Source organism: Pseudorca crassidens, chromosome 1, assembly GCF_039906515.1.
Source record: "Pseudorca crassidens isolate mPseCra1 chromosome 1, mPseCra1.hap1, whole genome shotgun sequence".
NCBI lineage: Eukaryota > Metazoa > Chordata > Mammalia > Artiodactyla > Delphinidae > Pseudorca > Pseudorca crassidens.
Genome location: NC_090296.1, coordinates 125,576,221 through 125,604,004, shown reverse-complemented (window position 1 = coordinate 125,604,004; position 27,784 = coordinate 125,576,221). Strand labels below are relative to the sequence as shown.

The following is a 27,784-nucleotide window of genomic DNA, read 5'->3' as shown; positions in this document are numbered from 1 at the left end:
TTTTCTGGTGTATGAGGCTGGATCTTGTCTTTCTGGTGGGCAGGTCCACGTCTGGTGCTGTGTTTTGGGGTGTCTGTGGCCTTATTATGATTGTAGGCAGCCTCTCTGCTAATGGATGGGGCTGTGTTCCTGTCTTGCTAGTTGTTTGGCATAGGGTGTCCAGCACTGTAGCTTTTGGTCGTTGAGTGAAGCTGGGTGGTGGTGTTGACATGGAGATCTCAGGGAGATTTTCACTGTTTGATATTACATGGAGCTGGGAGGTCTCTTATGGACCAGTGTCCTGAAGTTGGCTCTCCCACCTCAGAGGCACAGCACTGACTCCTGGCTGGACCCGAGAGGCACAGCACTGACTCCTGGATGGAGCACCAAGAGACTGTCCTCCACACGGCTCAGAATAAAAAGGAGAAAAAGTAAGAAAGAATGAAAGAAAATAAAGAAAGAAAGAAAGAAGGAAAGAAAGAAAGAAAGAAAAGAAAGAATAAAATAAAGTAAGATAAGTTATTAAAATATAAAATAATTATTAAGAAAAAAAAATTTTACGTGGAAAAAAAAAATGGACGGACAGAGCCCTAGGACAAATGGTGAAAGCAAAGCTATACAGACAAAATCTCACACAGAAGCATACACATACACACTCACAAAAAGAGGAAAAGGGGAAAAAATCATAAATCTTGCTCCCAAAGTCCACCTCCTCAATTTGGGATGATTCGTTGTCTATTCATGTATTCCACAGATGCAGGGTACATCAAGTTGATTGTGGAGCTTTAATCCGCTGCTTCTGAGGCTGCTGGGAGAAATTTCCTTTTCTCTTCTTTGTTCACACAGCTCCTGGGGTTCAGCTTTGGATTTGGCCCCACCTCTGCATGTAGGTCGCCTGAGGGCATCTGTTCTTCGCTCAGACAGGACGGGGTTAAAGGAGCCGCTAATTCGGGGGCTCTGGCTCACTCAGGCCATGGGGAGGGAGGGGTACAGAGCCGGGCGAGCCTGTGGCAGCAGAGGCCAGCATGACGTTGCACCAGTCTGAGGCGCGCTGTGCGTTCTCCCGGGGAAGTTGTCCCTGGATCACGGGACCCTGGCAGTGGTGGGCTGCACAAGCTCCCGGGAGGGGAGGTGTGGATAGTGACCTGTGCTTGCACACAGGCTTCTAGGTGGCGGCAGCAGCAGCCTTAGCGTCTCATGCTGGGTCCATGCTGATAGCCGCGGCTCGTGCCCGTCTCTGGAGCTCCTTTAAGCAGCGCTCTTAATCCCCTCTCCTCGCGCACCAGGAAACAAAGAGGGAAGAAAGAGTCTCTTGTCTCTTCGGCAGCTCCAGACTTTTCCCGGACTCCCTCCCGGCTAGCCGTGGCGCACTAGCCCCCTTCAGGCTGTGTTCACGCAGCCAACCCCAGTCCTCTCCCTGGGATCTGACCTCCGAAGCCAGAGCCTTAGTTCCCAGCCCCCACCCGCCCCGGTGGGTGAGCAGACAAGCCTCTCGGGCTGGTGAGTGCTGGTCGGCACCGATCCTCTGTGCGGGAATCTTTCCGCTTTGCGCTCCGCACCCCTGTTGCTGTGCTCTCCTCCATGACTCTGACGCTTCGTCCCTCTGCCACCCGCAGTCTCCGCCCACGAAGGGGCTTCGTAGTGTGTGGCAACCTTTCCTCCTTCACAGCTCCCTCCCACTGGTGCAGGTTCAGTCCCTATTCTTTTGTCTCTGTTTTTTTCTTTTGCCCTACCCAGGTACGTGGGGAGTTTCTTGCCTTTTGGGAGGTCTGAGGTCTTCTGCCAGCGTCCAGTGCGTGTTCTATAGGAGCAGTTCCACGTGTAGACGTATTTCTGATGTATTTATGGGGAGGAAGGTGATCTCCGCGTCCTACTCCTCCGCCATCTTCTCCTGTCTCCCAGAGTAACTTTAATAAAGGTGACCTATCTTAAAATACAAGCCTCAGTGGAGGAAGCCGAGTGGATTGCTTCTCACTTTAAAAATATAAATGTGGACTTCCCTGGTGGTGCAGTGGTTGAGAGTCCGTCTGCTGATGCAGGGGGCATGGGTTCATGCCCCGGTCCGGGAAGATCCCACATGCTGCAGAGCGGCTGGGCCCGTGAGCCATGGCCTCTGAGCCTGTGCGTCCGGAGCCTGTGCTCCGCAACGGGAGAGAGCCACAACAGTGAGAGGCCCGTGTACCGCAAAAAAAAAAAAAAAAAAAAAATATATATATATATATATATATATATATATATATATAAATGCATAAAAACAAAGGCAGTCTCCCGTGTAGCATTTCATTCCAGAGGAGGGCACCTCTGTTGAGCTGAATTCCATGTAACTTAAGACCCAGGAAGCAAGTCTGGTTATCTTTAAGGATGCTGAGTATTTGTGTGGTGGACTTACCCTTAGCCTCCTTCTAAGTGGTTTCATGACTAAGTGCCATGTGCCAGGTTGTGGTGATGTTAGCCCAGCATGAGGGAGGCCTGCAGAGAACACTGGGAGGGTGGCAGGGCTGGTGCAGCGGGTAATGGGTGTATGGGTGTCCATGGGTGTGCCTCTGTGTGTGGTGTGTGTGTGTGTACATGTGTATGTGTGCCGCATGAGTGTGTCATGTGTGTTTACACGTGCGTGTGTCGTGTGTGCACGTGTATGTGTGCACACGGGTGGGGGTGTCATGTGTATATGGTCACATGTGGGATGTGTGTCGTGTGTACATCCACGTGTGTGAGCATGTGTGCGCGTGTGTCGTGTGCACACGTGTGGGATGTGTCGAGTGCTCATGCAGAGGCCCGCATCTCTCAACCCCCCTTGTCTCCCTCCCCCCCCCCCCACAGAGAAGCGACTCTCGCGCGGGATCTCCCACGCCAGCTCAGCCATCGTGTCCCTGGCGCGGTCCCACGTGGCGAGCGAGTGCAGCAGCGAGCAGTTTCCACTGGAGATGCCCATCTACACGTTCCAGCTGCCGGACCTGAGCGTGTACAGCGAGGACTTCCGGAGCTTCGTGGAGCGAGACTTGATCGAGCAGGCGACAATGGTGGCTCTGGAGCAGGCGGGTAAGTACCCCCCAGGCAGGTCCGCCTGGTCGGGAGGAGGGGCGGGGGCGAGAGGGATGCGCGATCCAGCTCCACACGCTGTCAGGCTCCGGTGCCTGCGGGCCCTGCCCGGCCCTAGCCTGGAGCCGGTGGATGTGGAGCAAGGACCACGTGGTGCCCAGATCTCCTGAGTGTTCCCTTTGTCGCTAATACAGCCTGGCCAGGTCAGCACCCCTACAAAGAGAACCGTAGGCTGCTTTGCCTTACTTCTCTCCTTTCCCATCCAATCCCTGGCCCCCAGTTGAGTGTGGAACAAAAGATAAGAAAGACCCTGTGCTTGGAGAGAAATAAGAGACCCTGTCAACTCCTGTGGACACAGGCAAGTTAGGTGACCTCTTTGAGCCTCAGTGCTCCAGTCTGCAAAGACGTGGAGAAGACGGATGCCGGCCTGGTGAGGCTGAGCTGTTAGATGGCACGTGCCCTACCGAGCTGCTTCTCTCCCACCCTCACCGGCACCCCAGCCTCCAGGTTAAGGAAACATAAAATTTGACTTTGGTTTCTTCCCTCTCCTTAATGTTTCTCTGACATCCTGATGAGGATGAGATTCAGGGAGCAAACCAAAACTTGTCTTCTTTGGAGTGCCTAAGGATAAAATAACTAGTTCCAAACAAATTCTGCAACAGATGTTGGTTCTTCCTGAGAAGCGCGGCCCCTTTCTCGCTCATAATCATTTGCATTGTAAATCTTTGCACAGTCACACGTTCAGGGGGTTCTCAGACATGCATGTAGAGGATTCTACGCCCTTCCTCTCAGGCCCCTGTGCATCTCCCATGGGGGCACAAAATCCACACCGGTAAAGAGGGGATGGTGGTTAGTGGGGCCTTACTTGTGCTAGGCAGCCTGGCGGTCAGGTCTCAGCGCAGGGCTCGGGGGCCTCACCCGTGGCGTGTTTGCTTTGACAACAGGATCTGCAATCCTGATAACTGTGTTGGATCTGATGTTGTGACCGCGGAAAAGTCATTTTCTCGGCTGCTGCACAGCTGCCAAAAGCACCCCAGAGACCGACACCCACACCTGGCTCTGTCTTACCTCCAGGTCTTTTACTGATCGACACACATAAAACAGCCTCTCTACTTACCTGCAATCTTAAAGCCCTCCTTCTGGAGGCTGGTTATTTTAAAGATGACTCTTTGAGAGTAAATCAGATGAGATATTTTAAACCAAAGAGTCACTATTCATAGAGAAGGGAAAATTGGTATAAGTTAAGAAAGAAAAAATTTCATGAACTAATTTCTCTTGAAGGGTACGGCAGCCGAGCCCTTGACAAAGTTCAGCCCCAAGCGTTGCCAGTAGCACCGGTAATTGCTGCCTCATTTAAGCTGAGTCCTGGGACTTCCCTGGTGGTCCAGTGGTTAAGAATACGCCTTCCAATAAACGGGGCGCGGGTTCCATCCCTGGTGGGGGAACTAAGATCCCACATGCCATGGGGCAACTAAGCCCACGCACCACAACTACAGAGCCCACGCGCTCTGGAGCCCACGCACCACAGCTAGAGAGAAGCCCAGACGCCACAACAAAAGATCCTGCATGCCTCAACTAAGACCTGATGCAGCCAAATAAATAAATAAATATTTAAAAAATAAAAAATAAAGCTCGAGTCCTGGTAAAGGGCATAGAGTCCACCGTGCCAGCCTTTTCCTCCAGCTTTGTCATGCTCAGCAAGAGCCCTTGCTCCTTTGAAAGGTCTCTTGTGTGTTTTTTTCCATAAATCACATATTAGTTTTTATCACTTACATTTGACCTTCCAGACCAGCATTTTCAAAGGGTGCTAATTTTACCCTAACTATCCAATTTTGGAAAACACCTTTTACAAACCCAAACTTAAGGAGTTAAGATGCTACATTCACCCACAGTACCTTATTTCCGTCACGTGCCAAGAGGATGGAGAGAAGGGACAGCAGGGTGGCCCACCCGGGGCTGCGGACAGCACCCCGTCAGTGCCGCAGGAGGCCTTGGGGAGGCCAACTGGTGCCCCAGCCTTCAGGAATGTGATCCTGGGCAGGGAGGGTCTGAACGTCAGGGTTCAACGAGGGCAGGAAGGTGAGGACTGGAAAATCACAGAGGGCAGAATACACGTTCATTCCTCTCCCCCCGCCACCACCACTGTCCATCAACTGCTCTGAACTCTTTAAGCAGTAGACCCGATCATCCTTCAGGCTCTTGCCGTGCCGGATCCTGGTGGAGATACTGGCTGAGGCCGGCGAGTCCCTCTCAGCCCCCACCCCAGCTGAGTGAGGAGGCCAGGCGCTGGGAGGTGGCCCAGGCTGCGCCCCTTGGGCCCTGCTGTCACTCTCCATGGGGCAGGCAGACTCCACCGAGGAACAGTAGGGAAAAAGCTGCTCGCTGTGGCCAGGTGTAGCATGTCCATTCCTCTGTCCAGTAATTAGTGCTCGGATCGCTGTGAATCAACCATTGATAATCAATATTATTTACTGTGTTCATGGGAGATGGAAATACAGATGTCAAAAAAATTTTAGAGAAACGTATCTACTTGTTCAAGACATAATTCAAGTTGTGTTTGGAAGGGAATGTAAACTCTGTCCTAGGGCCTCAGGGTGGGGGACGTCCCCCTCCCCGGGGGCTGGACGGGAACCCAGGGCTCATGTGGTCCAGAAAATGGGCCAAGGACTTCCCTGGTGGCACAGTGGTTAAGAATACGCCTGCCAGTGCAGGGGACACGGGTTCGAGCCCTGGTCCGGGAATATCCCACATGTTGTGGAGCAACTAAGCCCGTGCACCACAACTACTGAGCCTGCACTCTAGAGCCCGCATGCCACAGCTACTGAGCCCACATGCTGCAACTACTGAAGCCCACGCGCCTAGAGCCTGTGCTCCTCAACAAGAGAAGCCACCACAATGAGAAGCCCACGCACAACAACGGAGAGTAGCCCCCACTCACCGCAACTAGAGAAAGTACACATGCAGCAACAAAGACCCAACATAGCCAAAAACAAAATAAAATAAACAAATTTTTAAAAAAGAAAGAAAATGGGCCAAGAAGATGGCCTATGTTGCCTATGGTCCAGCTGTCCCTCCCAGGGACCCAGCTGCACTCCCTCGGAGCCCAGCGTAGGGTGGGTATCCAGAATGGTCCTCCAGCTCCCCAAGGCACGTGGGCAGCCCCACCTGTTTGAGGAGTCTGTGTAACGAGTAGTGAAGCTTCACCTCCCACAGAACCCACAGGAGAGGGAGTGCCATTCTCCTCGGGCCTTAAAACCCCGGAGGGCATGACATACTCCCACCCCATGACAGTCGGGGACAACAGGAGGGCCACATTTTCAGGACATAAAACCGCTGACCTCCTGAGAGAGGAAGGAAGATGAGACTGCAAGAAAGCATTTGTTTCTCAACCGGGTTATCCTGCTGCATTCACACGTAAGAAGACGCAGAGATCATGGGTCTCTCAGTTTGGAAAGTAACCTCTGGCAGCCCTTTGGGACACCCCCACAGTGAGGATGAGATGGTGTGATGCTCCCGTGAGTTCGTGGATCCAAAGGCAGAGGCATGTCTGCATACAGCAGTTACTGCACACACGGGACACTGAGGTCTAGACGTCAGAAAGTGTGGGGACACCTCTGAGTTGTGGTGTTGAGTCTGTCTCCACGGGAGTAGAGTTGGATTGGAGCAAATCTGGCAGAGAAGCCCTAAGATGCGCAGGTTTTCATGTGAGTCAGCCCAGCCCCGCCTTATCCCAAATCAGCTGAGAGGCCCCCTGGAGCCTCACTTCCTTCCATCTTAAAGTCGTGGGCAGGACAGCTGCCAAGGCAGATTCAAAGGCAAGCTTGACCTGCGCTCCCACAGACACCCCATCCAGGTGCTGGGTGTCCCATCGCTGCGAACAACGCAGGTGAAATTGCTGCCCTCATGGAGGTGAAGTTCTAGTGGGGAAGAAAGGTGATAAGGTAGGCCCTCAATATGGCGTGAGGCCACGAGGTAGGGGCTCTGAAGTGGAGGGAGGGAGCACGAGGCAGGGCTCTTGAGGGCAGGGAGGAATGAGCCATGGACACTGTCAAAGCCTTGGCACATTTAAGTAAGGCGGGACACGGGAGCGGATGGAGTGAGGGCTGGAGGGGTTGGAAAGGAAGGTGAGAGAATGGTAGCAGGGGCCAGGGAACACTCCTGAGCCTTGGGGTTCACAGTAAGGAGGCTGTGCAGCCCCAGAAGGGCTTTGAGAAGGGGTGGTGACATGTTTGGATTCACACCGACACGTCCTGGCTGCCGTGTTGAGAGTGGACTCTGCAGAGGAAAAAGGAGCAGAAACAGCGAGGCGGGCAGCTGCTGCGTTAGCCCAGCGCCATGGGGGCAGCAGTGGAGGTGATAAGAAGCAGCTAGATGTGAAGGCAGGATCTGTTTTGAGGAAAGACCTGCGTGTCTCGCTGATGGATTGGATGGGGCAATGGCAGAAAGAGAGGAGTCGAGCGTGACCCTGAAAATGTTGCCTTTAGCACATGGGTAGATGGTGGTGCTGTGCAGAGATGCAGACCCTTGGAGGGGGGGGGGATGGAGAAGCAAAGTCTGAGATCCTGGTGAGACTTGGAAAATTGCTGTCCAGTTGAAAATGTGGGTGTGGAGCTCAGGAACAGTCTGGGCTAAGGATGCAAATATGGGAGTTAGTGTGGGATGAAATCTGCAGGAGGGATATGCCCATCGTAGGGGCCTCCCACAGCACCCCTGACACAGCCCTGTGCACTGTTGGGTACCAGGTGGATGAGGGAGTCTGGAGCATGGGCAGAAACATAAGGGAGACAGACCAGGAGCAAATCATCATAGTCCCATTGGAGGAAATCTCAGAAGCACGTGCACAGCACAGTGATGCCCAGAGAAGGGAGGTCAGTGGCCCTGGGTGTGTGGGGTGGCTGCAGAAGGGCAGGGATATTAAAGGGAATCACAGGGTCATATTTAGGGCAAAAATGTGCTCGTCTTTCTGCTAGAGAATTGTCCCATTGTTTTCTTTCATCTAAGTGTCTTCATGGGTGACAGGCAAAATGACATCTTTTCTTTTTTAGCATCTTCATTAGAGTATAATTGCTTTACAATGGTGCGTTAGTTTCTGCTGTACAGCAAAGTGAATCAGCTGTACGTTTACATATATTCCCATATCCCCTCCCTCTTGTGTCTCCCTCCCACGCTCCTTATCCCACCCCTCTAGGTGGACACAAAGCACCAAGCTGATCTCCCTGTGCTATGCGGCTGCTTCTCACTAGCTATCTATTTTACATTTGATAGTGTATATATGTCCATGCCACTCTCTCACTTTGTCCCAGCTTACCCTTCCCCCTCCCCGTGTCCTCAAGTCCATTCTCTATGTCTGTGTCTTTATTCCTGTCCTGCCCCTAGGTTCTTCAGAACCTTTTTCTTTCTTTTTTTAGATTCCATATGTATGTGTTAGCATACGGTATTTGTTTTTCTCTTTCTGACTTCCTTCACTCTGTATGACAGACTCTAGGTCCATCCACCTTACTACAAATAACTCAATTTCATTTCTTTTTATGGCTGAGTAATATTCCATTGTATATATGTACCACATCTTCTTTATCCATTCATCTGTCAATGGACACTTAGGTTGCTTCCATGTCATGGCTATTGTAAATAGTGCTGCAATGAACATTGTGATACATATGACATCTTATTTTAAACTATGCAGTAACCACCCAAATTAAGTGGTCCTGTTATCATGTTACTTGGAAAAGGCAGAACAAGTGATTAATGGCCCCTCACCACTACATAATACTACAGCCTTCCCTTAGTGATGTTCATCTGATTTTCGTCTCTGCAGGAGCTCAAGATTTCTTTCTTGTTTTTTAACATTCACAGTATTCATTCCCATGTTTTTTTTTTTTTCTGTTCTTAAATGAAGTCATTGTGTGGGGAGATGTGAACTACCACCCTGTCCAAGCTTGGAGTAGGAACTTTGAACCATATTCTCAATCCCACTGCTCCTGCAAAAAATCCTTTATCTTGGGCATCCCGTTCTGGATCCAGCTGGAGATGTTAGAATAGCACTGGGCCATTTTTGGTTCTCCAGAGGCTGGAAGGTGCTGGCATTTACCATAGCTGGGTGATCTTCCATAGTAGCCACAGCTGACTAACAGCCCCAGGAATGCTCTCAACTGGGTAAGAGTCTTAACTTCCAGGACCAAACTTAAATCAAACCACTAAAATCTTGCCTTCCATCCCCTAGCCACATAACTAAGTCTTGTTGTGATTCAGTTATGTGAAAAGTGTGACTGAATATGTGGGCTGAATTGATATTTAGAAAATGATAAATTTCCCATAAGAAATGTGAATGAAAGGTAGCATGTCTAGGGAAGATGCCTTGTTGAAGATGGCATTAATTCTCAGATCACAAAAGGTTAATTCTAGGTGTAGGAGATTCCTTCTAGATGAAGGATGACTTCTAGTGTGCAAGATTACTTCGAGATGAAACATGCGGTGCTGGTGAATTCACACCACTGTACTTCCCCTCCTGTGTCCAGAGTCCTGGGCACGGTGGGGAAACAGCCCCCCTGGAGGAGCAGGGTCTTATGGGAGCAGATTCTGTCTGGTTAAGCCTGGCTTCATGGGGTGCCCTATTTGACATATATGAGCAGTTAATTAGTGCTTAAGTTTTTGAAGATAATGAAGCGTCATCTGACACACATGCTGATTTCCAAGGCATCCTCTCCCTGACCTGGGAACACATTGGTGATCAACCCTGGGATATATTTTCTAGAAGGTGAGCGTGGTGGTGAAGAGGAGGGGCCTTAGAAGGGGAATTTGGGCAAGAACACTGTCTGAATTGTATCAAAGGGGCACCTTTTCAGGTGGCATTTCCACCCCAAAATGTATGTGCTTTCCCTGATTTCTCAGAAGCCCCAGGGAGAGCCTTGAATCATTGTGGGGAGACAGCGCTAGTTACATTAGTATCTCAGATCGTGAGGTGAACGGGAAGGAAAAGAAGAAATCTATGGTCTAGAGGATGAGAGTGAGATCAGATAAAGCGGCTTCTGTGAGTTAAGGGAGTGCGTTCCCTTCCCTCTGGGCAGGACAGCCCCATGCCTGGCCTCGTGTAATGGCGCTGTCTCCCTCAAGCTCAGGTCACACTTTCTCTCTGTCCTCCCACCAGCACACGGGAGGCCTGGGGGCCCCAGACCCCATCTCCCAGTGTGTATCAGCCACCCTGAGCCCAAGCCCGGCACAGAGATGCAGTTCTGCCAGAGGTAGACACACCTGCAGAGAGCCCGTGGAGTACATGATGCAGTACAGACATACAGCAACCTGGGGGCAAGGATTAAGCGTGCTTGGGGACACCACTGAAAAGAAGTACTCGTTCAAATCCCTGGAAGTGACTGGGGATGAGGTGGCCGGCAGTCCCTGCACCAAGGTCCCACATCTCCAGGACTGAGGGGCAGTGACAGAAAGTTGATGCTGCTAAGTATGCCCGGCATGTCGCTGGTGTGGGTCCCTAGAGGGAGGGTGCAAGTCTGGAGGGAGGAGAGATGGCTCAGAAGTGACAGGGGGAGCAGGGGCGCTCCTGGTCCCTGAGGGGTATGAGAGGTGAATCCATGTTGTTAAGTGTAATTATAGTTTATTTTTTCTCATAATTAATGTTGCAATGTACAGGCAGACCTCTGATTTTTTGGGTCTGGTTCCAGACCACCACAGTAAAGCAAATAATGCAACAAAGAAAGTCTCACAAATTTTTTGGTTTTCCAGTGTGTATAACAGTTATGTTTATACTATATCGTGCAACAGCACATTTAATAAACCAATGTACATACCTTAATTAAAAAATACTTTATTGCTAAAGAAATGCTAACCATCATCTGAGTCTTCGTGAGTCATAGTAGTAACATCAAAGATCACTGATCACTGTAATAATATAATAATAATGAAAAAGTTTGATATATTGTGAGAATTACCAAAATGTGACCCAGAGACACAGTTAGAGAAAATGCTGCTGGAATATGATGCTGACAGACTTGCTTGATGCAGGTTGCCACAAACCTTCAGTTTGTAAAAAGCTCACTAAAGCCAAGTGCAATAGAACAAGATGTGCCTATGTGCACATACTACAAATTATTTATCCATCATATTATGATGGACATTTGGTGTCACGGTCAGTCTGGGCTGCCATAATAAAACACCACAGACTGGGTGGCTTAAACAACAGAAATATATTTTCTATCAGTCCTGGAGGCTGGAAGTCCCAGGTCAAGGTGCCAACTGATCCTGTTTCTGGTGAGGGCTTTCCTCCCAGCTTGTATACAAGCACCTTCTTGTCTTCATGTGGTCTTTCCTGTGAAAGACCCTCGGGGGAGAAAGGGAGGCAGAATGAGCTCTCTGGTGCCTCTTACAAGGACACTGATCCTGTTCAGATCAGGGCCCCACCCTTCTGACCTCATTTAACGTTAATTACTCCCTTAGAGGCCCCATCTCCAAATATAGCCACACCAGGGTTAGGGCTTCAACATACGAATATGGGGGGATGCATTCAGTCCGTAACAGTTGGGTTGTTTCCAATTTTTGATTATTGTAAAGAGGGTCATTATGGAATTCTTGTACATGTTTTCAATGAACACATGAATATCTTTCTGAAGATACATACCTAGGAGTGGTATTGTTATGGAGTCCAAGCTTGTACTGCTCTCAGCACAATAGGCCAGTAAATCGAAAGATGAATTGTTGGGGCAAGGGATAACAACTTTATTTGGAAAGCCAGCTGCAAGGGATAACAACTTTATTTGGAAAGCCAGCTAACCAAGAAGATGGTGGACTTGCGTCCCAAAAATCATCTTGCCTGAGTTAGAATTCAGGCTTCTTTTATACTAAAAGGGGAGGGAGTAAAGTCAAACACTTCATGGTTCCCATCAGTCTCCGGAGGGGAGGTGTTAATTTCTTCCTCCAGCAGTTATTCACAGGTGGGACTGGTCAGGATGTTTCCTGTGAGCTAAACAGAGGTATTTTAGCTTAATGCTCATTACCTGGGAGGCAGGGTTCGCAGAGATGGGCCATTATGTATAATTTAAGCTTAGAGGAAACATCCCTTTAGTGATTCATTTGTAATAGAATACAAGTTTCTTCCCTATTACAATATTGCTGGATTATAGGATTTACATATATTCAGCTTTATAACAGTTTTTCAAATAGTTTTCTGAAGTGTGGATGTACCAATTCACTCTTCCACTGTTGAGGGTTCTGGATAGCCCACATTTTTTGTCTTTCCATTTCAGTCACTGTGTTGGAAGTGTGGTAGTCCCATAGTGGCTTTAATTTCTATTTTCTTATGGCTGATAAAGTTGAGTACCTTTTCATGTTACTGGCCATTTGAATATCCTCTTTTGTTGGGTGCCTTTTCAGGATTTTGCCCATTTTTACCTTTGTCTTTTTGATTGATTTGTGGGAATTCCTTACACATTCTGAATATGAGTCCTTTATCAGATGTGTATCACGGACTCCACCCACTCTATGGGCTGCCCTTTTACTCTCTGACTGATACACTTTAATGAACAGACGATCTTAATACTAAAGTAGTAAAATTTACCTTTTTTTTTCTTTACTTTGAGAACTTTTATTTTGGTTTAAGAAATCTTTGCCTACCCCAGGTTTCTGAACATAAAAACTCCTGCCTTTCACATTTAAATCTACAACCCACCTAAAAATAAGTTTTATATATTGTGTGACATGTGGTGAAAGTCCGTTTTCCCATATGTTTACACACCTGCCCTGGTACCATTGTTGAAACAATTCTTTCTCTATTATGCTGCAAGGTAAACTTTGACAATAAAGCAGGTGATTGTATATGTGTGGTCTGACTCAGACTTTATTTTGTTCCACTGGTGTTTCTGTCCTTGGAACAAAATGACCACAGTTTAAGTCTTACCATGCAGTGTAAGTGCTCCAGCTTTGTTTTTCTTCTTATGATTTGTCTTTGCTATTCACAGCCTTTGCATTTCTATATAAATTAATGTATATGAACTCTATGTAGAATAACTATATATTTAATATGGAACCTATGTAAGTTAATTACATATAAATTAATCTATAGATCAATTGAGAGAAAATTGATATCTCTGCAATGTTAAATCTCCTAGTCATGGTCATGGTATGTTCCTTAATTCTCTCATAAATATTTTTTAGTTTTCAAAGTGAAGGACTTGAATGTTATTCATTAGATTATCTCTATGCATTTTATGTATTTTTTTTATTGTAAAACACATCTTTCAAATGCCAGCAACAGCTGAGATATAGAAATACAATTTCTTCTTATTTATTGATCTTGTATTCTGGAAACTTTCTAAATTTACTTATAAATTCTAGTAATTTGTAGAATCTTTTGGACTTTCTAGGTTCCTGACCTATAAACCGCAAAGAATGATAGTTTTATTTTTTCCTTTCCAGTTGGTAGGGGGTGGTTCTTTTTGTCTTGTTGCATTAGGTAGACCCTCCAGGAAATTTTTGAATTGGAGAGTTAATACCAGATATCCTTGGCTAGTTTCCAGTCTCAGAGTGAAATTTGTACTATTTCACCATTAAATATGATGTTAGCTGTAGCATTTTTGTAGATACTACATATCAGATTAAGGCAGTCACCTTCCATTCCTGGTTTGCTATGTTTTTATCATTCATAAATGATGTTGAAAGTTATCAAATGCTTTTTCTTCATCTATTGAAGTGATCATATGATTTTCCTCCTTTTTTTCAGTACACTGGTGGATTATATTGTTGATTTTCAAATGTTTACCCACTTGTACATTCCTGGAGTAAACCTCATTTAGTTATGATATAATGCCTTTTGTATATCATTAAATATGATTTGCTAGTGTTTTGATTAGAATTTTGACATCGATGTTCATGAGAAATATTGATCTTTCATCTCCTGTAATGTTCTCATTAGGTTTTATTTTTTCTTTTGCATTTCAGATAAACAACTAATACTTTATTCTAGTATAAGTTAACCTTTTTTAACATCTTTATTAGAGTATAATTGGTTTACAATGATGTGTTAGTTTCTGCTTTATAACAAAGTGAATCAGTTATACATATACGTATGTCCCCATGTATCTTTCCTCTTGCATCTCCCTCCTTCCCACCCTCCCTATCCCACCCCTCTAGGTGGTCACAAAGCACCGAGCTGATCTCCCTCTGCTATGTGGCTGTTTCCCACTAGCTATCTGTTTTATATTTGGTAGTGTATATATGTCCATGCCACTCTCTCACTTTGTCCCAGCTTACCCTTCCCCTTCCCCATATCCTCAAGACCATTCTCTAGTAGGTCTGCATCTTTATTCCTGTCTTGCCCTTAGGTTCTTCTGACCTTTTTTCTTTTTTTAGATTCCATATATATGTGTTAGCATAGGGTATTTGTTTTTCTCTTTCTCACTTACTTCACTATGTATGACAGACTCCAGGTCCATCCACCTCACTACAAATAACTCAATTTCATTTCTTTTTATGACTGAATAATATTCCATTCTGTATATGTGCCACATCTTCTTTATCCATTCATCTGTCGATAGACACTTAGGTTGCTTCCATTTCCTGGCTATTGTAAATAGTGCTACAGTGAACATTGTGGTACATGACTCATTTTGAATTATGGTTTTCTCAGGGTATATGCCCAGTACTGGGATTGCTGCGTCATATGGTACTTCTACTTTAGTTTTTTTAAGGAACCTCCATACTGTTCTCCATAGTGGCTGTATCAATTTACATTCGCACCAACAGTGCAAGAGGGTTCCCATTTCTCCACACCCATTCCAACGTTTATTGTTTGTAGATTTTTTGATGATGGCCATTCTGACCCGTGTGAGGTGATAACTCATTGCAGGTTTGATTTGCATTTCTCTAATGATTAGTAATGTTGAGTATCCTTCATGTATTTCTTGGCAATCTGTATACCTTCTTTGAAGAAATGTCTATTTAGGTCTTCTGCCCATTTTTGGATTGGGTTGTTTGTTTTTTTGATATTGAGCTGCATGAGCTGCTTGTAAATTTTGGAGATTAATCCTTTGTCAGTTGCTACGTTTGCAAATATTTTCTCCCATTCTGAGAGTTCTCTTTTGTTTATAGTTTCCTTTGCTGTGCAAAAGCTTTTAAGTTTCATTAGATCCCATTTGCTTATTTTTCTTTGCATTTATATTTCTCAAGGACGTGGGTCAAAAAAGATCTTACTGTGATTTATGTCATAGAGGGTTCTGCCTATATTTTCCTCTAAAAGTTTTATAGTGTTTGGCCTTACATTTAGGTCTTTAATCCATTTTGAGTTTATTTTTGTCTATGCTGTTAGGGAGTGTTCTAATTTCATTCTTTTACTTATAGCTGTCCAGTTTTCTCAGCACCACCTATTAAAGAGGCTGTCTTTTCTCCATTGTATATTCTTGCCTCCTTTATCAAAAATAAGGTGACTATATGTGCGTGGATTTATCTCTGGGTTTTCTATCCTGTTCCATTGATCTATATTTCTGTTTTTGTGCCAGTACCAAACTGTCTTGATTACAGTAGCTTTGTAGAATAGTCTGAAGTCAGGGAGCCTGATTCCTCCAGCTCCGTTTTTCTTTCTCAAGATTGCTTTGGCTATTTGGTGTCTTTTATGGTTCCATACAAATTGTGAAATTTTTTGTTCTACTTCTGTGAAAAATGCCACTGATAGTTCTATAGGGATTGCATTGAATCTATAGATTGCTTTCGGTAGTAGAGTCATTTTCACAGTGTTGATTCTTCCAATCCAAAAACATGGTATATCTCTCTATCTGTTTGTATCATCTTTAACTTCTTTCATAAGTATCTTATAGTTTTCTCCATATAGGTCTTTTTTCTCCTTAGGTAGGTTTATTCCTAGGTATTTTATTCATTTTGTTGCAGTGCTAAATGGGAGTGTTTCCTTAATTTCTCTTTCAGAGTTTTCATCATTAGTGTATAGGAATGCAAGGGATTTCTGTGTATTAATTTTGTATCCTGCTACTTTACCAAATTCATCAATTAACTCCAGTAGTTTTCTGGTAGCATCCTTAGGGTTCTCTATGTATAGTGTCATGTCATCTGCAAACAGTGACAGCTTTACTTCTTCTTTTCTGCTTTGGATTCCTTTTATTTCTTTTTCTTCTCTGATGGCTGTGGCTAAAACTTCCAAAACTTTGTTGAATAATAGTTTTGAGAGTGGGCAACCTTGTCTTGTTCCTAATCTTAGAGGAAATGTTTTCTGTTTTTCACCATTGAGAACGATGTTAGCTGTGGGTTTGTCATATATGACCTTTATTATGTTGAGGTAAGTTCTCTCTATGCCTGCTTTCTGGAGGGTTTTTATCATAAATGGGTGTTGAATTTTGTCGAAAGTTTTTTCTACATCTGTTGAGATAATCATATGGTTTTTTTCCTTCAATTTGTTAATATGGTGTATCACATTGACTGATTTGCATATATTGAAGAATCCTTGCATTCCTGGGTTAAACCCCACTTGATCATGGTGTATGATTCTTTTAATGTGCTGTTGGATTCTGTTTGCTAGTATTTTGTTGAGGATTTTTGCATCTATGTTCATCAGTGATATTGGCCTGTAGTTTTCTTTCTTTGTGACACCTTTGTCTGGTTTCAGTATCAGGGTTATGGTGGCCTCATAGAATGAGTTTGGGAGTGTTCCTCCCCCTGCTATATTTTGGAAGAGTTTGAGAAGGTTTGGTGTTAGCTCTTCTCTAAATGTTTGATAGAATTTGCCTGTGAAGCCATCTGGTCCTGGGCTTTTGTTTGTTGGAAAATTTTTCATCACAGTCTCAATTTCAGTGCTTGTGATTGGTCTGTTTATATTTTCTATTTCTTCCTGGTTCTGTCTCAGAAGGTTGTGCTTTCCTAAGAATTTGTCCATTTCTTCCAGGTTGTCCATTTTATTGGCATATAGTTGCTTGTAGTAATCTCTCATGATCCTTTGTATTTCTGCAGTGTCAGTTGCAACTTCTCCTTTTTCCTTTCTAGTTGTATTGATTTGAGCCTTCTCCCTTTTTCTCTTGATGAGTCTGGCTAATGGTTTATCAATTTTGTTTATCTTTTCAAAGAACCAGCTTTTAGTTTTATTGATCTTTGCTATTGTTTCCTTCAATTCTTTTTCATTTATTTCTGATCTGATCTTTATGATTTCTTTCCTTTTGCTACCTTTAGGGGGTTTTTTGTTCTTCTTTCTCTAATAGCTTTAGGTGTAAGGTTAAGTTGTTTATTTGAGATGTTTCTTGTTTCTTTAGGTATAATTGTATTGCTATAAACTTCCCTCTTAGAACTGCTTTTGCTGCATCCCATAGGTTTTGGGTCATCATGTTTTCATTGTCATTTGTTTCTAGGTATTTTTTGATTTCCTCTTTGATTTCTTCAGTGATCTCTTGGTTATTTAATAGTGTATTGTTTAGCCTCCCTGTGTTTGTATTTTTTACAGATTTTTTCCTGTAGTTGATATCTAGTCTCATAGCATTGTGGTCGGAAAAGATACTTGATATGATTTCAATTTTCTTAAATTTACTGGGGCTTGTTTTGTGACCCAAGATATGATCTGTCCTGGAGAATGTTCTATGAGCAGTTGAGAAGAAAGTGTATTCTGTTGTTTTTGTATGGAATGTCCAATAAATATCAATTAAATCCATCTTGTTTAATGTATCATTGAAAGCTTGTGTTTCCTTATTTATTGTCATTTTGGATGATCTGTCCATTGGTGAAAATGGGGTGTTAAAGTCCCCTACTATGATTGTGTTGCTGTTGATTTCCCCTTTTATTGCTGTTAGCATTTGCCTTATGTATTGAGGTGCTCCTGTGCTGGGTGCATAAATAGTTACAATTGTTATGTCTTCTTCTTGGATTGATCCCTTGATCATTATGTAGTGTCGTTCTTTGTCTCTTGTAATAGTCTTTATTTTAAAGTCCATTTTGCATGATATGAGAATTGCTACTCCAGCTCTCTTTTGATTTCCATTTGAATGGAATATCTTTTTCCGTCCCCTCACTTTCTGTCTGTATATGTCCCTAGGTCTGAAATGGGTCTCTTGTAGACAGCATATATACAGGTCTTGTTTTTGCATCCATTCAGCCACTCTACTATGACTTTTGGTTGGAGGATTTAATCCATTTACATTTAAGGTCGTTATCGATATGTATGTTCCTATTACCATTTTCTTAATTGTTTTGGGTTTGTTATTGTAGGTCTTTTCCTTCTCTTGTATTTCCTGCCTAGAGAAGTTCCTTTAGCATTTGTTGTAAAGCTGGTGTGGTGGTGCTGAATTCTCTTAGCTTTTGCTTGTCTGTAAAGCTTTTAATTTCTCCATCGAATCTGAATGAGATCCTTCCTCAGTAGAGTAATCTTGGTTGTAGGTTTTTCCCTTTCATCACTTTAAATATGTCCTGCCACTCCCTTCTGACTTGTGGAATTTCTGCTGAAAGATCAGCTGTTAACCTTATGGGGATTCCCTTGTGTGTATTTGTTGTTTTTCCCTTGCTGCTTTTAATATGTTTTCTTTTTATTTAATTTTTGATAGTTTGATTAATATGTGTCTTGGCGTGTTTCTCCTTGGATTTATCCTGTATGGGACTCTCTGCACTTCCTGGACTTCATTGACTGTTTCCTTTCCCATATTAAGGAAGTTTTCAACTATAATCGCTTCAAATATTTTCTCAGTCCCTTTCTTTTCCTGTTTGTCTTCTGGGACCCCTATAATTCAAATGTTGGTGCGTTTAATGTTGTCCCAGAGGTCTCTGAGACTGTCCTCAATTCTTTTCATTCTTTTTTCTTTCTTCTGCTCTGTGGTAGTTATTTCCACTATTTTATCTTCCAGGTCACTTATCTGTTCTTCTGCCTCAGTTTTTCTGCTATTGATTCCTTCTAGAGTATTTTTAATTTCATTTATTGTGGTGTTCATCATTGTTTGTTTTCTCTTTAGTTCTTCTAGGTCCTTGTCAAATATTTCTTGTATTTTCTCTATTCTATTTCCAAGATTTTGGGTCATCTTTACTATCATTATTCTGAATTCTTTTTCAGGTAGACTGCCTATTTCCTCTTCATTTGTTTGGTCTGGTGGGTTTTTGCCTTTCTCCTTCATCTGCTGTGTGTTTCTCTGTCTTCTCATTTTGCTTAACTTACTTTGTTTGAGGTCTCCTTTTCACAGGCTGCAAGTTCGTAGTTCCCATTGTTTTTGGTGTCTCCACCCAGTGGCTAAGGTCGGTTCACTACGTTGTGTAGGATTCCTTGTGGAGGGGACTGGTGCCTGTGTTCTGGTGGATGAGGCTGGATCTTGTCTTTCTGGTGGGCAGGACCACGTCTGGTGGTGTATTTTGGGGTGTCTGTGACCTTATTATGATTTTAGGCATCCTCTCTGCTATTGGGAGGGTTTGTGTTCCTGTCTTGATAGTTGTTTGACATAGTGTGTCTAGCACTCTAGCTTGCTTATTGTTGAGTGGAGCTGCATCTTAGCGTTGAGATGGAGATCTCTGGGAGTGCTTTAGCCATTTGATATTACGTGGAGCCAGGGGGTCTCTGTTGGACCAGTGTCCTGAACTTGGCTCTCCCACCTCAGAGGCATAGGCCTGAAACCTGGCTGGAGCACGAAGACCCTGTTAGCCACATGGCTCAGGAGAAAAGGGAGAAGAAAAGAAAAGAAAGTTATTAAAATAAAAAATTATTAAAAATATAATAATTAAAAAGAGAAAGAAAGAAGAGAGCAACCAAACCAAAGAACAAATCCACCAATGATAACAAGTGCTAAAAACTATGCTAGAAACAAAACAAAAACACGGACAGACAGAACCCTAGGACAAATGGTAAAAGCAAAGCTATATAGACAGACTCACAGAAAGAAGCATACACATACACACTCAGAAAAAGGAAATATATATATATATATATATTTAAAAAAAGAAGAGAGCAACCAAATCAATAAACAAATCTACCAATGATAATAAACTCTAAGTACTAAACTAAGATAAACATAAAACCAGAAACAAATTATTTTCAGAAAGCAAACCCCAAGTCTACAGTTGCTCCCAACGTCCACCACCTCAATTTCGGGATGATTCATTGTCTATTCACGTATTGCACAGATGCTGCATACATCAAGTTGATTGTGGAGGTTTAATCTGCTGCTCCTGTGGGATCCTCCTCTTTGTTCACACAGCTCCCAGGATTCAACTTTGGATATAGCCCTGTCTCTGCATGTAGGTCGCCTGAGGGCGTCTGTTCTTTGCTCAGAAAGGACAGGGTTAAAGTAGCAGCTGATTAGGGGGCTCTGGCTCACCTGGCCGGGTTGGGGAGGGAGGGGTACGGAATGTGGGGCAAGCCTGCGGCGGCAGAGACCAGCATGACATTGCACCAGCCTGAGGCGTGCCGTGTGTTCTCCTGGGGAAGTTGTCCCTGGATCACGGGACCCTGGCAGTGGTGGGCTCCCAGGAGGGGAGGTGTGGATAGTGACCTGTGCTTGCACACAGGCTTCTTGGTGGCTGCAGCAGCAGCTTTAGTGTCTCATGCCCCTCCTGATGTCCACGCTGATAGCCACGGCTCATGCCTGTCTCTGGAGCTTATTTAGGCAGTGCTCTGAATCCCCTCTCCTCGCGCACCCCGAAACAATGGACTCTTGCCTCTTAGTCAGTTCCAGACTTTTTCCCAGACTCCCTCCTGGCCAGCTGTGGCACACTAGCCCCCTTCAGGCTGTGTTCAAGCAGCCAACCCCAGTCCTCTCCCTGGGATCTGACCTCCAAAGCCTGAGCCTCAGCTCCCAACCCCCATCCACCCCGGTGGGTGAGCAGAGAAGCCTCTCAGGTTGGTGAGTGCTGGTCGGCACCGATCCTCTGTGTGGGAATCTCTCCGCTTTTCCCTCTGCACCCCTGTTGCTGCGCTCTTCTCTGTGGCTCCGAAGCTTCCCCCTGCCACCCCCCGTCTACCCCAGTGAAGGGGCTTCCTAGTGAGTGGAAACTTTTCCTCCTTCACAGCTCCCTCCCAGAGGTGCAGGTCCCGTCCCTATTCTTTTGTCTCTGTTTTTTTCTTTTTTCTTTTGCCCTGCCCAGGTACGTGGGGAGTTTCTTGCCTTTTGGGAAGTCTGAGATCTTCTGCCAGCATTCAGTAGGTGTTCTGTAGGAATTGTTCCACATGTAGATGTATTTCTGATGTATTTGTGGGGAGGAAGGTGATCTCCACTTCTTACTCCTCCACCATCTTGAAGGTCTTTCTCTACTTTTTTTTTTTTTTTTTTTTTTGCGGTATGCAGGCCTCTCACTGTTGTGGCCTCTCCCGTTGCGGAGCACAGGCTCCGGACGTGCAGGCTCAGCGGCCATGGCTCACGGGCCTAGCCGCTCCGCGGCATGTGGGATCTTCCCAGACTGGGGCACGAACCCGTGTCCCCTGCATCGGCAGGCAGACTCGCAACCACTGCGCCACCAGGGAAGCCCTCTCTCTACATTTTTAATGTTTCTTTTCTAACTTCCTGAGATGAATGCTTAATTCATTAATTCTTAGCCCCTCTTCTTTTCTCTTATAAGCATTGAAAGTTATTAATTCTCTCTGATTATTCTAGCTACATCCCACAAGTTTTGAAATGTAATGTTTTCACTATTATACAGCCCCCCAAATTTTTCTGATTTTCACTTTGATTTATTCTTTCACCCATGAATTATTGGAACTGTTTCTCAATTTCTAAATATATGGAAAATCTTTGAAATATTCCTAGTTACTGTTATTATTGACTTCTAGCTTATTTGCTCTGTGGTCAGAGCACATGGTCTATATGTGTACATACTTTTGCTTTATAGCCCAAAATATGGTTCATTTTTTAATTTTCCATGTGTGTTTGAAAAGAATATAGTCTTCTGTTGGGACTGCATTGTCCCAACATATGTTTTGCATATGTCCATTTTGTCATTAATTGTGTTTTTCAAATTTATATATCTATTTTTTATACTTGTTCTTTTAATTACTGCGAGAGATGCGTTAAAATCTCCCATTGTGATTGTAAACTTGTCTGTATCTTCTTTTATTTTTATAGATACTTAATCATATCTAAATCTGAAGATATGTTATTAGATACAGCAACTAAATTTACATATTTATGAATTGAGTTGCTTAACATTGTGAAGTGCCTATTTAACTCTAGTCATGCTTTTTACCTTTGATATTAATACAGTTATCCTAGCTTTCTTTATGTTAAAATTTGCACCATTTGTCATACTTTAACCTTTAGCACTTTGGATGCCTATGTTTTACATGTGTCTTTTGTAAACAGCATGTGGTTGCTTTATTCTTAAAATCAGTTTGACAACTTTTATCTTTTAGTGCATGCAGTAATTTTTAGTGTAACCACTATTTATCCCTGTTCTATGTGGGTTTTTTTCTCCCTTTACAAGCCCTCTTTTAAATCTTCTGATTATTTTTTAATCATTTTATTCTTTTCCTCTACTAGTTTTGAAGGTATACACTCTCTATCTGTTATTGAGAGGTTGCCTTAAAAAATCTAACATGCATATGAATCACATCTCAGGTTAATCAACATCTTAACCTATGCCCAGATAATACCGGGACCTTACACTGGATTCATTTTATTCACCACCCCTCCTGATTTATAAGTTAGTGTCATTTATCAATACTTTAGTTCTGTGTTTTTAATCTCATCAGACATTATTATTATTGTTTTATGCAGTCAGTGTTCATTTAGCGTTACCCATATATTTACCATTTCTGTTTCTCTTCATTTCTTCTTACATATCAGATCCTCCTTCTATTTGAAGTTCATCCTTTAGAATTTTCTTGGATGAGTGTCTTCTGTGTTACTCTCTCAGTTTTTATTAGTTTTAAAATGTGTTTGTTTTACCCCCATTTTTGAAAAACATTTTTCTTAGAAATAGTATCCTAGGTTGCCAGTTATTTTCATTCAGCACATTGAAGATATTATTCTATTGACTTCTGTTTTCCATTGTTTCTTTTGAGACACTAGCTGTCAGTCTGCCACTCCTTTGAGAATAATCTTTTTAAACTCTGCTCTAAGATCTTTTCTTTGTCTTTAATATTCTACAGTTTCACAAGGATTTGCTAAGGAACATATTATTTTTGTTTGTTTTACTTGAAATGTCTTAGCCTTATTAAATCTGTGAATTTATTTCTATATATTTCTTTTGGAAAATCCTCAGTCAGGATCTCTTCACTATTGCCTTGCCTCATTTTTTTCCAAATTTCAGTTAGGTAGTGTTAGAACTTTTCAGTCTGTTCTTCTTGTCTCATAACCTCTTTTTTGTATTCTCTCTCTCTCTCTTTTTTCCCCTCTTAATTGCATTCTGGGTAATGTCTTCTGACTTATCTTCAAGTATATTAAGTTTTTTCTTCAGTGATGTCTAATCTGTTATTAAACTGATTCTGAGTTTTTTATCTTAATGGTCATCTTCCATTTTTAACTTCTATTTTTGTTTTCCAAACCTACCTCCTATTCTTTGGTCCTGTTCTGTTTCATTCTTTTATATCTTTAACATATTAAATATACTTGTTTATAGTCTCTAGCTGACAATTCTTAACCTCAAGTTCATAGATATCTATGAATAGCTGATATTGTGTCTGTGGCTCTTACATAGCTTGTTTCCTGTTAGGTTTGTAATTTGGGGTTGTGAGCAGGACATTCATCTGTGGGAATCTTGTATGGCCTGTGTTGAGAGTGTACTCAGTGACGTTGAGCAATATATTTGTTTGATCGTTTTTGCCAGACTCCCAAGGGAAATTACCATCCTATAATCAACTTTTATGGTAATTTCTTGGCTTAGAAATTAGGGGTTTCAAGGGGTTCCAAGCCACAAATCAATTTTAGCTCAAATCAGAGCCAAGTCAATAATTACAACATTTCTGGGAGAAGTTGTTTTGGGCTTTCTTTTTTTTTCTCCTGTGCTAATCCCAGTCTAGAAGAGACAAATGTACTTCTCAGCTTCCTTTGCCAGTAGGAAAATTACTTCTAATCCTTGGACTCAAGGAATAGTGTTTGAGGGTCCTAACTTTATGTCTGGGGGAGTAGGGAAGGGGTCCTCAATCCCAATTCCCCACATCACAGGCCTCAAGGCCTTTTTTCTGGTTCTTGTGTAGTGATTAAATGGGCAAAATGTCTCCACCCACAGGTAGTTGCAGGTTAAGAGCATATTTCTAATTTCCATTCCATATTTATCTTTTGGTCATTAGGGATTTACCAAACTTTATTTCAATCTTAGATATACGTTTCAAAGGATTGTTGATGCAGAGGACTTTTATTTTCTCTGATCCTTTTTTCTCTTTAAACCTGTGTCCTCCCCTTTGTCTCAGAGATGGGAGCTTCTCTCTTCTAACGTTCGATGACAAAGCCTTCCTCTCCCACTGTCTTTGCTGTTCTACACACATGCACACAATTTAAAATAATTTATTATTTTAAATTACTTTTTGTTAAGCCTTACAGAGAAATTGAGAATAATTAAATAGAGAATAACAAAAGTAAATATCATGGGCGGTTGTAGGGATGTAAGAAATAGTTCAGAGTGTTTAAAGTCATTTTCTTTGGTCCCTTGGACTTGGTACCTATAAGGCTAGCTGAGCTCCTATTCCTCCCTTATATTCCTAACAGGATTCCTTTCCCCTTACACCTACTCAACTTTTTTCTTTAAAGTCTCTTTCTCCAAATACCACAACCTAAACAATGAAGGTAGGCAAAAAAATTGTCATGCTATTTGCAGGCACCTACTTGATTCAAGAGTGTAATTTGCATTTCCAATGACCTCTAGACAGTGCTTCTCAAGCCATGTGTACCGAAGGGCCACTTTTTTTAAAATTCCCAATGTGCTATGAACTGATACTTCTATAAAATTCAATAAAAGTACTGCAGCGAAATAAAATTAAAAAACAAACAGGCAGTAATTTTAAATGGCCAATGGTACTGTCGCCTGGGTGAAGTTTGATGGTGCAAGGAGGGTGATGAGGCAGGGTCACTCTTGGGTTGGAGGAGGGAAGAATTAACCAAAAGTGAACAAAGTTGTGAGTCAGTCAGAAAATGAACAAGGTTCACCTATGTTCACACCCAAAGTAGTGGTGGACTGTCTTCTCTTTCTGGCACTCACCTCTCAGAATCAGATGGCCATACACCATTATGTGAAGCTTTGGATGAAGCAATGAGGTGAAACAAGGAAACAAGCAAAACCTCTAAAAAAAAAATACTGCAGCAAAGCCCAGTAGAAGCTCCTAGATGGCTCCTCACCTCCTTGTGCACCAGTGGACCTTACTGAGCAGTACCAGGCAGTCTGCACAAAAAGAGCTTCCTTTTCTTAGATGTTTCCTCTGTGAATGCGAAAGCAACCCTACTTACCCCCAAAAGGACCTTAGTATGTGAAGGTACTTTTTAAGCCAAAGGGTATTGGTTCATTCAGTCATTTACCATTGGTTTATTTGTAAATACACTCCTTGATTTAACCAAGGGTTTTGAACCTGTTTTAACAAAAACACATATACGATGCTTTCTATACGTCAAGCCCTGTTTTAAGTGATTTCCAAATGTTAAATAATATATTATTCATAAAAACTCTATTAGGTCAATACTGTTACTATCCCCATTTTTCAGAAGAGGGGACCAAGACACAGAGAGGTTAGTAACTTGCCCAAGGTCACACCACTAAGAAACAGTGGAACTGAGATTTGAACTCATGGAGTCTACCCCCAGAGTTCCTGCACTTGACCACTCTGACAGCTGCCTCTCCAAGCCCTTCACTATCTTAGACCCTTTGGTCTCAGTTCTTCAAATACAGATTTTCCAAAGCCCACTTTATGGGTGAATAATTCATTCCAGCATCATCGTCAACTTCGGCCATTATTGCATAAAGCTCTGAATCAAGGATGAGCAGGTCTTCTGTCTCCTTTGTGGGAAGAGTGATGATTGATTAGCATTTCTGCCTTGAAAAGGATGGTGATTTATGAATGTTGTCTGCATGGGTGTGAAAGGGCATGGACATGATATGTGTCAGAGGAATCACCTGTAAGCTTCAGGGCTCTGTGCCTCTGAAAAAGTAAAACATTATAACCAAACTGTTAAAATTCCAGCTCATCTATTGAAGAGGAGAAAATTTCAGTCCAACAAGTATCAGTTAGGTTCAGTCCAACAAGCATCAGTTAGGTTCCCCCCAAATATGTTTAACTGAATTCAACCAATCCTTTAAAACTTAAGACAAGTGAGTCAATTCCTTTACAAGTGAGGAATTGTCTTTGGCACCAGAATAGAATGTCTCCACTCATACATGTAAAACTGCGGGACAGACTCACATGGCATTCATTTTCAAATCTACGGAAAGTTGGAAGATTAGTATCTATAAATCTTGCACCAAGAATCACCAATTTTCAGTTTTGTCACATTTGCTTTATTTCTCTCTCTCTCTCTCTCTCTCTCTCTCTCTATATATATATATATAAATATATATATATATATAAACATACACATATATATATAAAAAACTTATAAATAAGTATATAAAACTTTTCCTGAGCCATTTGACTCTGTATTGCAAACATGTATCTTCTGAAAATTCTCCTATAAAACCAGAACACTATCACTCCTAAGAAAAATAGCATTCACTTAATATGCTATGTAATACAGAGCTCATATTCATATTTTCCCAATTAGCCCCCAAATCTCATTTCTAATTTGTTTTTCATTCAAGACACAAAGTTTCTACGTTGCATTTGATTATGGCTCTTTAGTCTCTCTACAAGAATGTCCCATATCTTTTCTTTTCTTTTGTTTTTTGTGATAATAATTTTTTGAGTCCCAGCCAATTATTCCATATTCCATTCCTCTATAAGCTTGCTCTGCCTGGACACTGGTGAGCCCAGAGAGTGGGGGTGGGAGGGAGACAGAGACCACAGGGGAAGAAACATGGGAGAGAAAAAGATAACATGGTTTTGATGTAGAAACTAGAGGCAGAGCCTGTGCACAGCACACATTTTTCAACATTTAATGGCATATTAATGTTGCTTATGATATGACTTAAAAGACATTATCTTCGTGTTATATAATGAAAAAGTTACCAAATTCATGTGGTGGTCCCTCTGGGGAGGGAGGAATGAGAATGAAAATTGGGGAGGCACATAAAGGGAACTTAAACTTGATCTTTAGTGTTGTTTTCTTTTATTCAATACATTGAAAGGCATGAACTGAAGCAGATTATGACAGAGAGTTGGCATTTGCTTGGTCCTGAGGGATGGGAGTATTGCTCTCAGCCCTTTTTAAAACTTTCAAAGAAAAAATAGAATGAGAGAAACCAGCAAGAGAGCAAGAGCATACCGGAAAGGGGGACTGGGTGCCCCTGGTCTCTCCACAGAAACCTGGTAGAATGGTCTGCGACCTCATACACACACACACACACAAACACACACACACACACACACACACACACACACACACACACACACATTTTGGCCCCGCTGCACGGCATGTGGAATCTTACTTCACTTGAGCTGCAGCTCTGCTAGTTGGTGAAGAATCTGTTTTTTGAAATGATAGCGGCTCAGAGAAGTTAAAACTGCTTGCCCCAAACTCAACCATGTCCGACTGAATTAGACCAGCTTTGTTCATGATCTGATTTTGCCCTGGGTGAGAGGGCTCCTTTAAGAGTCAGTGCACCCTGGGCAGGTTTATTTCTCTCCCTGAGTCTGTTTCCTTGTCTGTAAAATGGGAACATGCACCCCACACAGAGCTGGTGGGTGTACCGTGGGTCCTGCTGTGAGCAGGAGAGACCCTAACACAGCCTG

General features: G+C 43.1%; 1 protein-coding gene across 5 annotated transcripts in view; it reads left to right on the top strand.

Annotated features, from left to right (window-relative positions):
* LOC137232774 (OTU domain-containing protein 7A) overlaps positions 1-27,784 on the top strand; it is a 389,090-nt gene that overhangs the window by 296,025 nt on the left and 65,281 nt on the right. For all 5 annotated transcript variants that reach the window (XM_067755571.1, XM_067755579.1, XM_067755553.1 and 2 more), the window contains one exon: positions 2,800-3,018. In XM_067755571.1, coding sequence (XP_067611672.1) covers positions 2,800-3,018 — 219 coding nt within the window. The remainder of the gene's footprint in view (positions 1-2,799; positions 3,019-27,784) is intronic.